The sequence below is a fragment of the Stegostoma tigrinum genome, chromosome 26, assembly GCF_030684315.1.
Source record: "Stegostoma tigrinum isolate sSteTig4 chromosome 26, sSteTig4.hap1, whole genome shotgun sequence".
NCBI classification, from domain to species: domain Eukaryota; kingdom Metazoa; phylum Chordata; class Chondrichthyes; order Orectolobiformes; family Stegostomatidae; genus Stegostoma; species Stegostoma tigrinum.
The window spans coordinates 29302772-29313324 of record NC_081379.1 but is presented as its reverse complement, the minus strand read 5'-3'; the positions used below and the strand labels follow the sequence as shown (position 1 = coordinate 29313324).

The 10553-nt window shown below is 36.6% G+C and overlaps 1 protein-coding gene across 1 annotated transcript in view; it reads right to left on the bottom strand.

Annotated features, from left to right (window-relative positions):
* Positions 1 to 3681: 3681 nt before the first annotated feature.
* Positions 3682 to 10553, bottom strand: part of zmat5 (zinc finger, matrin-type 5) — a 23970-nt gene continuing 17098 nt past the window's right edge. The window contains exon 5 of the mRNA XM_048556109.2: positions 3682 to 5962. Within this exon, the coding sequence (XP_048412066.1) occupies positions 5815 to 5962 (148 nt within the window). The 3' untranslated portion in view covers positions 3682 to 5814. The remainder of the gene's footprint in view (positions 5963 to 10553) is intronic.

Below are 10553 nucleotides of genomic sequence, written 5' to 3'. Positions count from 1 at the left end.
TATCCTTTTGCTTGTGAACATAAAATGGCTTTATGGCTTTGAATGTTACCAAGAAATTTCTGAGTAGAGGATTTTACAGTTAAGCATGTGAAACCTTTGATTAAGGCTAAACTAAGTGAACTTAGAAATAAATTGAAGGTAGAACTAAAGCAGGATCTCATAAGAAGACACAAAGAGTGATCATTTAGAAGTTAGAGCTAGAGGAAGGGAAACCTAAAATTAAGCGGTCATGGCCAGCATTAGGTAGAGAGCTAAAAATGAATGAGTGAGAGGAAAGATAGGGAGAGAAAAGAATGATATCAGTAGGAAGTAAAATAGAAAGCAAATGAAAAAGAAATACAAAAGGAAAATAGAAAGTGAAAAGAGAAAAATTAAGACTAATGGCAAAGGGAATGGAATGAAGAAAAACCTGAATTCCAAAGAGATAGGGAAATCAAGCAACATGAGAGTTACCCATCAAAAAGCTTAGAAGGAAAGAAGAGGTTAATACTGATGCCAATAAAGGATTTGATTTAATGAAGAATCTATGCTTAGTGCCTAAGTTTACTTTGGTTAGAGTCAAAAGATATTTTACCTCATTTGAAAAGGCTAGATAATGTGGTCAAAAGATGCTTGGGTTTTCTTGCTATTTTGACAATGACTACGACTGCAAGCAAATTGTCAGAAGGACAATATGTAAGTTTATGAAACTGTTAAAGAGGTAAGACTTAATGTGTTAGGAGCTTATGGCTAAAGCTTGTCAATTAAAATGTAAACCTACAAAAAAAATGAAATCAGACATTTGCAGAATTTGCAAAGGTAAAAGAAATGTTGTGCGATCAACTGTGTTTAGTTTCATCTATCTTCAAAGACTAAATCTGAATAAAAATTGAGAATGTAAGCATAATTATGATTATGGAAGAATTCAAAAATAGCATTCCTGCAAACCAAAGAACATATTTAGGTGAGCATCAAGTATCAAAGATCAGAGAAGCAGCAGATCTGACAGGTAACCATGATATTTCATATTGACAATTATAGATGGGGAGACAGTAATGAGAATTCAACTGAAATTGGGGGAATAAATGTGGAGGCGGCACTGGTTTTAGGGTACAAACAGAAGGATAACAATGTAATAAAAGAACAAAAATGTGCTCAAGAAAATAACACATTTTCCCCCTAATAAGACTGGATGTACCAAAGCTAATTACAGCGAGTTAAGTGAAAGACTGACTGCAGCAATAAGAATGTCCAAAGAATCTTCAGAAAAGGGACATTGGGAAAGGAAATAGGTGGTAAAACTACAGCAATAGTGCAAAATGAACATTTCTTTAGAATGCGCAAGAGAAAATGAAAATGAAAATTATTTTTTCAAATGTCAGCACAGAATCAATCTTTTGGAGGTTCTGAATATTTTAACTGAAAATGGGAAGTATTTCCTATGTATCAAATAAACAAGATAAACCAATAAAGATAATGACAGTCATTAGAGCAAGGGGGTTAACAAAGGAATAAATCCTAATTAGTGGTGTAAATGGAGGTTACAAACCAGTCTCATTGTGCAAAGTTGGATTAAAGATTGATTTATTAATTGGAGAAGTTATAGTTGAAGTAGTTCAACAAATTCCTAGAAGCAACTGAAATCTCACAGAAGAGTCTGGATTTTTTTCTTGACTAGATCTCAAGCCCATTTATCAGACAGTAAAAAGAGGAGTCTATGAAACAGGAAGGTGCCTTGGAAATTTAGTTACAGATACAATTATTGAAAACCTAAATTAAAGAAAAGGTGTAAGTTAAGAGTGAATCTGACATGATTAGCCCAACTTTAACTGAACTGCAATAAATGATTATTAATGGGGAGAACTTTCCTAGCCAGCCCATCAGAAAGCGAATCAGAACCATTACCTGAGTGTTATTATTTGAATGCCTAATGAGGGAATGGTGATCAACTCAAAAGTTTGTATTCTAAACTGGCAGCTTGTGGGTTTGTCTGTTTGTTTAAAGGTGTTTAAGAATGACTTAGGTCGTGATAAAATAGTATATGTCAGACAGCAGATGACTGAAGGCCTCCAGAAGTGTTAACATAAATTTTCAAGCTATCTGAAATAAATTATGATGCAAATTTGAGGCTTCGGGAAAAGGACAATGGACTGTTCAGCCTTCAAAAGGAGATAAGTTAGAGGTATTTATGATATAAGGTGGATTAAAAGATTAATCAAGCGACCATTTCAAGTTAAACCACAAACCAGGATATAGAAATTGGATACAAACTAGAAAAAGGAAATTTCAGGAATGATGTTTTGAAATGTTTCCTCCTACGAAGACTAATAAAGGAACAGACTTCTGTTAAGGTTTAAAAAAAAGGAAAAAAATTCTGGACTGTTTAAAGAAATGGTTAAAAATTGAAGGGGCAGATATACAGTTTCTGTAGAAAGAAGAGGTTGTTGCGTTGAGTGCTAATTCTTAATACATTTACCTTTGTAATTACAAAGATCTTTGTAGACCTATTTGGAAACTCCCAAAATTTACTTATGGTCAAATAATACTATAATATCGTCAATCAGATTTAATTCTACAGGATCAGCTATCAGATGACATACATTAAGAAATTTCTTTAACAAACACTTACATCCTCTTTTTCTGAAGTTATCAGATACACCTGTTAATCAAGCATACCACTTCAAGCGAAGATCTCTTTCCTGTTTGTGTGTCAAAATAGCTAGCAATGTCCTCTGCAACTGCAGTAAGACAAAGGTAAGTGTTTATAGAATTTCTCATAATTACAGGGAGGTGGAAAAGACTTTCATCACTGTTGAATAGACAGCCAACAGCAAAGATGTTTGTATTGATTGTTAATGACACTGGTTGATGATAGAATTTTTTTTAATAGAAGCCCCACTGTGGAAATAGGCCATTCTAACCAACAAGTCCACACCAACCCTCCAAAGTGCATCCCACCCAGACCCATCCCCCTATGCTATCCCTGTAACCCTGCATTTCCCACAGCTAATGTACCTAACCTACATATTCCTGGACACTGTGGGTAATTTAGTACGGCCAATCCACCCAACTTGCACATCTTTGGACTGTGGGAGGGAACTGGAGCACCCAGTGGAAATCCCTTGCAGACATCAGGAGAATGTGCAAACTCCACACGGACAGCTACCTAAGGCTGGAGCAAACCTGGGTCCCTGATGCTGAGAGGTAGCAATGCTAACCACTGAACCACCATCCCACCCCCGGCAACATATCAGATAAATTGTTATGTTTGTCCTAGAAACTTTCACCCTGTTAAGACCACTCCAGCAAATTTATGTGATCTGAGTGATACCTTTCATTGAAAAATACTTCATGCGACCTTGGATATTGTATCCTTCAATATAATTTCTAACACTACAAAATGCTAGTTGAAAGTACATTCCCAACAGAAAGTACATTTGAGCAAATCTGAAACAATTGCTTAAATGTAATTACCCAAATTAAAGTTTTGGTGTTCCTTTTTAACATGGAATTCACAGCATAGTTACAGTGCATTCAAACTGAACAATCTTAGCTTTTCTTTATGTTTCATACAGTATAGAACACTTTCCAGTAGTAGAAATGCTGTCAGTTCTGTTTGAACTGATTCCCCACACACACTGATCACTGTTTTGTACTGTTTTGCTGCAAAGTAATTGTATCCACCAACGAACAAGACAGATATCATTAAATAATAAGTACATTCAAGGGATCAACTGTGACAAGTGACAAATAACAGACAAGTTTCACCAGTGCTTGAACATATTCCTCTACAAAATATTGAGATGTTGTCCCATACTAGATGCAACAGTATTGAGCAGCAGAAGGGGTGAATAAAAGATCTGAACAGTATGGTCAGAAAATATTGGAAACACTTAGCAGGTAAGAAGTGAGTGGAGTGAAAACAATGAACATCCACAGCATTTTGCTTTCATCTGAACAATAATTACAAAGGGTACACATACAAAAATGACAAGTAACATCAAATAATGCTCTTCTGACATCGCACCACAGTTTGCAGACTTGGTACTAAGAAATAGAAGAATTGCATTTAAAGCTCAGCTATTATGACCTCAAGATGTTCGAAACAATTTTCCAACTTCCACAAACAGCAATGTGATATAGACTGCAGAATAAACATAGTCTGGTCACCAGGATTAACTAACTTGTTCTTCCAACGTGGAATGAGATCTTTTACGTTCTAATGGCAGACCAGGGCTCAGTATGTTTCATCCCAAAAGATGATACTTTTGACAGTGCAGTACTACCTCAATACCTGGCTGAAATGATGACTCAATGAGTTTAAACTTAAAACCTTCTTACCCAGAGACAAGCATGCTATTAATTCAGTCAAGTTAAATCTGGTATACATGATAAAATTTGAAAATTGCCACAACTGTTTTATAATATACACAGTTAAAGAGTTCAAAAGAGGATCTATAAAGGCTGCCAAGTGCAAAAATCATCAGCTCTAAATCAAGCTTTGAAATGTAAAGCTGCTGTAACGAAATGTTGAAACTAGAAATCTGTTAAAGAAACAGCATGTATTTTTGTTCTGGTTACACCTCCGTGAATCACATTGCTGAAGAGTGCTTAAGGGACTGGGTGATGCCGCTGTGGTCTGCAGATTATAGTAAAGCTCTGCTATTCAAATCTTTGTACAAAACATTATGTACACCATACTATCCACCATTTACTTACCTGCAACTTTGAGAAGGCAAGACTGGGAAAAAATAGTCAAAGAATGAAAATGAGCCTAAGGCACTATAAAGCAAACTGATACAGAAAGTGTGATCAGAGATAATGGGAACTGCAGATGCTGGAGAATCCAAGATAACCAAGTGTGAAGCTGGATGAACACAGCAGGCCAAGCAGCTTCTCAGGAGGACAAAAGCTGACATTTCGGGCCTAGACCCTTCATCAGAGAGCCGTCCATGACATACAGCAGTGTACTTCCTGGACTAGAAAGCATATACGTCATTTGCCATGTTGTTTTAAAAGCATGTATAACATCCAACTCCAATGAGTAAATCTCCTTCACAAGAAAGTGAAAAAAATCAGCACTTTTTAAGTGACAGTTATGAACATGAGCTTGATGTCACAAAACATTCTAGTCAAAAATAAGATGTTTGTTAGAACAAAAAAACACACAAACATACTTCATTTCTCTCATTACCATATATATCACCAAAGGTTTCACATTTACTATGAGGAAGAAAGCAAATCTGGAAGTACATTTATATTCGACATTCTTATGATAGCTATATTTCTCTAAAATTTGTAACAATTTATAAAATCACTGAATTCCTTATCTGTGGATTTAAGCTTATGCTTGAGATGCTATACAAGCATGAAGAATGTCAAGAACTGTGATGTTTATACACCTAAAGATCTTGATCACATCTATTAACTACAGTGTTTGCAAAGGGCACGGCTTACTAATTCAAACATCAGCCAGACTTGTTCAATAATAAAAGCACCAGCATTTTGTTAGAAAAGGGGTCTGCTTAGTTTGAAACAATTTCCATCAATATTACACTAAATTACTGCTGCCCTTAATGTTTTACATTTGTTAAGATGGTTGACAAATACTGCAAATTCACAACAATTAGTCAAATTGCACAGCAATGGTTGCAAAGACACCAGGTTGATTGGGTGCTGTGCTCCATGCATAGCTTTCATGTGGAAACAGTCCTACTTGAGAAGCTTTCATAATTTTCAAAAGTGCATCATTCGACAAAGTGGCTCCCCAGTTAATTGAATTCCAGTCTAAGTACAACTTTCTCTTTTATTTCCCCATAGAAAAAGTCTCATATGTTAACCCCATTCAACATTTACTGCAGTCTTCCAACCTCCAGGAGGTGGAGGATGTAGAGATGGAGGTAACTCATGAACTGCTTGATATCCTGGAGGTAGCCAGTAAACAACAGGTTCATCATCAACCTCTTTTTCCATTTCAGAACCACTGTAGAAAACATAAAAGGAATAAAATTCAATTACATACATACCATGAAATAAAAAAAACTGAAGAACGAACATCATTCATATTCTATCACAACATAAAATTAACACTAAATACAATGGAACAGGTTGCTGGATGGCTTATTTTTAGTCAAACATTATGTCTCCAATTTAAAATTTTCTAACACTGAAACTTGAATAGAACATTAAAATTCACACACAAAAAAAAACAAAAACAAAAACAGCTGGAGGAAGTAAGCAGGTTTGACAGAAAACAGAGTTAATGCTTCAAGTCCAGTGACCCTCTTTAGACATTTAAGGAAACAGATCATAATTTATTTTTGAAGAGTGCAAGTTCTCTCAAAAGCTAAGCAGAAATTGGATCATTGTACGCTTTTAAGCTCGGAGATCAGGCATGTCCCAATTTTGATCCCAGGGCTGAGGTAAATGAATTAATCAACTGGTGTAGAAACAGAATAATATAATTTCATGTTTCCCAAGTAGGAGTATTCAATTTAGTTATGGAACACTGACAATCTCTGCTGACCCAAAGCATTTACCAACCAAATCAAGTATTTTTGAAGTGCAGTCAAATATTAAGCACCATGGGTTAAATGTTGGTTAGACAGAGTCCAGGCATATACTCTTCTAATGGGATTTTATTTCAATATGAAAAAGAGAGAATTCTAGCCCCATGGCAGAGCCAATTATTCCTCACATCATATTCACCTCTTCCCTAGTTCCAGTTCACCTCAGGCATGTGTGCCAGAGTTTTTGACAGTAATAGTCAATGCTGTTATATGTAAGAAAAGCCTAAGTAATTTGTCAAAACAAGTCCCACAAATAGCAGCACTATATCGACTACATAATCCAGTTTTGATGATACTGTTCACCAGGACACCTGGGGAACCCTCCCATCCCTTCAAAAGTGTCCTTAGAATATTTCATGTTGGGCAGAGTGGGAAACAGTAGAGGATAGCTAATGGTGATTAAACTTAGAATGCTTATCCATCCAACCAACTAACTTTTAGCAGGAACCAAAGAGAAGCCTTTAAGGTTACTGCCCCAGGTGGCTTATTTAGCTGTTGGGGGGGCGTGGGACAGTGGCTTGTCAAAAAACATATCCTAATCTATTATTAATTAACAACAAATTGAGGGCCTCATCCTGCCTATGCAATTTTGACTCCAAGCAAGACAAAGAATTGCCTACTCAACTGGTAAACCAGTACAGGCCAGCTGTCTGTTTTTGTTAAAGGTGGCAGAGGAAGAAATTTGCAAGACCATGTTTAAAATAGACATGTGCCAGGGGACGTATGCCAAGAGACACAACTTCCAAGCACCTTTTCTCAATCACCAACCTGTACAAGCTAAACTATCTTTCATCCTGGGAGCCCAGAGGATCCACAAACAGCTACATCCTCTGCACTGGTGCTTCCAAGTTCTGAGGCTGCTTACCTCCGCTTGTTCTGGGACACCAATTCCAGCAGAAAGATAGCCAGCAGCTAATCAGCTACCTAACTGCAAGGAGATGCAGTGACCTTTCTTACCTCAGATGGTCATGTGTTTCCTTCTGGAAACCCTTCCGCTTGTGGACTTAATCTGAAAATGGGAAATTCCCAGTCTCGTAAACACATTAGAAATTCTCACTCTCAGGCACCTGGTTACCAACATTTGAATTTTTTGTGTATTCTAAAAATTTTCTGGAACCCTATATTTGCAGCGGATCCTCTCCCTTTCTCCTTGCATACTTGTAGAAGCTTTCATAATCTATTTTTAATTCCTTGCTATGTTAGTCTCATTTTATATTCTGTGTTTTAGCAATATTTTGGTTCTTAATTTCTCACAATCATCTTGGCAACTTGAAGAACCTCAAATTTAAGATCCTTCATTTCTTTAGTCAGTAACAATGGATCACTTTTCACAGACATTTCACTTAATAGAATGTACATAGAAATTATTTCTTTAAATACTTGCCATTGTTCATCTGTCATACCTTTTAATCCAATTCTTCATTTTACTATAGCAGTTGCCTTTATCATTGGCATTATTTACATTTAATGTTCTAATTTCAGGCTTAAACGTGTCACTCTCAAACAAACGTACAATTCTATCATATGATCTTCACTCTGCCCCAGAGATTCTTTACTACAAGACTATTAATTAATCTTGTCTCACTACAGAAAACAAAATCTAAAATTGCCTCTTTCCTAATTAGTTTCATGATGTATAGTTGCAGGATACTTCTTGAAACCATTCCATAAGTTTGTCCTCTAAACTACTTTTGTTGATTAATTTGCGCAAATCTGTATTGAGATTAAAGCTCCTTGTGATTATTTCAATATTTTGGCAACAAGCTGATGTTATTTTTTGATTAATTCAATAGTTAACAGTGTGATGATCAATATCGGATGATAAATGGCTTCCAACTTTCCCTTTTCTTTCAAAATATCCATCTAAACTAATGATATATCCTGCTCTTCAAGCCTTTCTCAGTCCTGTCAGTATTCTAGTTCACCTTATTTCAAGTTGCCAGTAGTGCAAGTACTGCACGGCTCACAGCAATAAAATTCACTAGTACATAGGAAAAATTCAAAACTCCTTGGAAATGGTTATGTACAGGGAGTACCATGAAGGCTACTCACATGGTTATTTCAAAAAGTCAACTGTCTTCTTGAGTGGTTGCAGTCCACGTGCCTAAGGTTGATCCACACATTGCCCTTAGGGAAGGATTCCAGGATTTTGACGTAGCAACACTAGGAAAATTGATATATTTCCAAGGCAGGATGGCAAGTGGCTTGGTGAAGAACTTGCAGGTGGTGGTGTTCCCATGTATCTACTGCCCTTGTCCTTCAAAATGAAAGTGTTGGTGGGTTTGAAAGGTGCTGTTTAAGGATGTTTGATGAACTTTAGTAGCTCTGTTCTGAATGGTGACCAACCTCTTCAATGTTATTAGAGCTGCACCCATCCAGGCAAGCGGGGAGTCATTCGAGTTACTCCCCATAGTATTCAGAGCTTCTGATCTACTCTTGTAGCCACTGTGTTTGTGTGCAGAGTCCAGTTGAGTTTCTGGTCAATGGTTACCCCCAGGATGTTGGTAGTGGAGGAATTCAGTTATGGTAAAACTTGAACGTTAAGGGGTGGTGGTTAAATTTTCTCTTATTTAGTCTTTAACACTTCCTTGTACTGGTGACAAGATATGTCAGCTGCAAACTGATTTAAACACTCGTTAATTTCTCTTCCAGGTGTTTGCTGGTCTTTTGTTATTTATATATTAAAAGCAATTAAGCTATCAACTATGTAACTTCCGCTGGGTTCATCAAAACAGTGGCATCACTTTTTCAAGAGACAAAATGAATATCTACTGGTTTTAAAACACAGTTCATCCAAATGTTTATGTCAAGACCATCCATAGGCTGCCAGTTTAAAAACTTCCCTTCCTATCAAAGCAATACACTAACAAGCATTAATACAGGGTGACACACAACTAGAATACGATGGTAATAAAATGTGAGGCTGGATGAACACAGCAGGCCAAGCAGCATCGTGTTATCTCTCTAACATATAGACGTGCAACTTCCCAGGTAAAGACTAAAAATATTCAATAAAAAAGTTCTAAAAATATTCACATACTATTGAGTGCTGTGAAATGACCATGGTGCATCATTTGCTTTGGTGAAGCATTCAGTAAGTGTCCACATTTTAAAATCCGAAATGCACTGAGCCAAACCCCACTCCCAGACACTTCACCAGTGTAGTAAGAAAAACACCACAAGGCGACATGATCAGCACCCCCAAGCCTCCTCCAGAAATAATTCTTATATCAGCATAAAACTAATGATAATATCTAGCTGCTTAGGTTTGATATTTTCAATTAAAATTCTAATGATTGTATATTAAGTATACTTGTCTTTAATACAGCTGACATGCCATGCAATTTCTTTTTTTACAACTAAGACCTAACCATGCTTAAACTTAAGCATAATGCATGGTGGTAAATTAATTTACTTTGAAACTGAATGCTGAAATAGATTTGTGTCTGTATTTCCCAACGCATCAAGATGTTTGAATTTAGCTGTCACTTAAAAGTAACAAGCGAAAGCAACTGGAGAAAATAAAGTAAAACTTCATAACTCAAAATTTGACAAATCAAACCAGGTCATTCCTATGGGCCAGACCAGAAAATAACAAAGGGAGAAGCTCGGTAGCTGTATGCTTCTCTTTGGTCTTGGCTGGAGGTAGCATGTGGCAGTTTGGCCTCAGGGAAACTGAAAGCTGCAAATAAATGTAACACAAACAAATCTCTGGTTTTACTTGGAAGGAAAAGTAACAGTCATATATGTTGCTTATGTCCTAAACAGAATTCAGGGGAATTTGCAAGATATTAAAGCAGAGTTGGCACAAAATCCAATTTCTTTTTTGGTTGCAGAGAGTAACAAGTAAAGACAGAGCGATAAACAATGAGGAGGGAGAAATGATGCAGCAATAAAAGGCAGAGTCAGACAACAATGCAGGAAGAACTGCCTTGTGAATCACAGCACAATTGGAGGCAAGAGTAAATCTACATGTAACCGTATCATGATTCTTGAATTTACCAA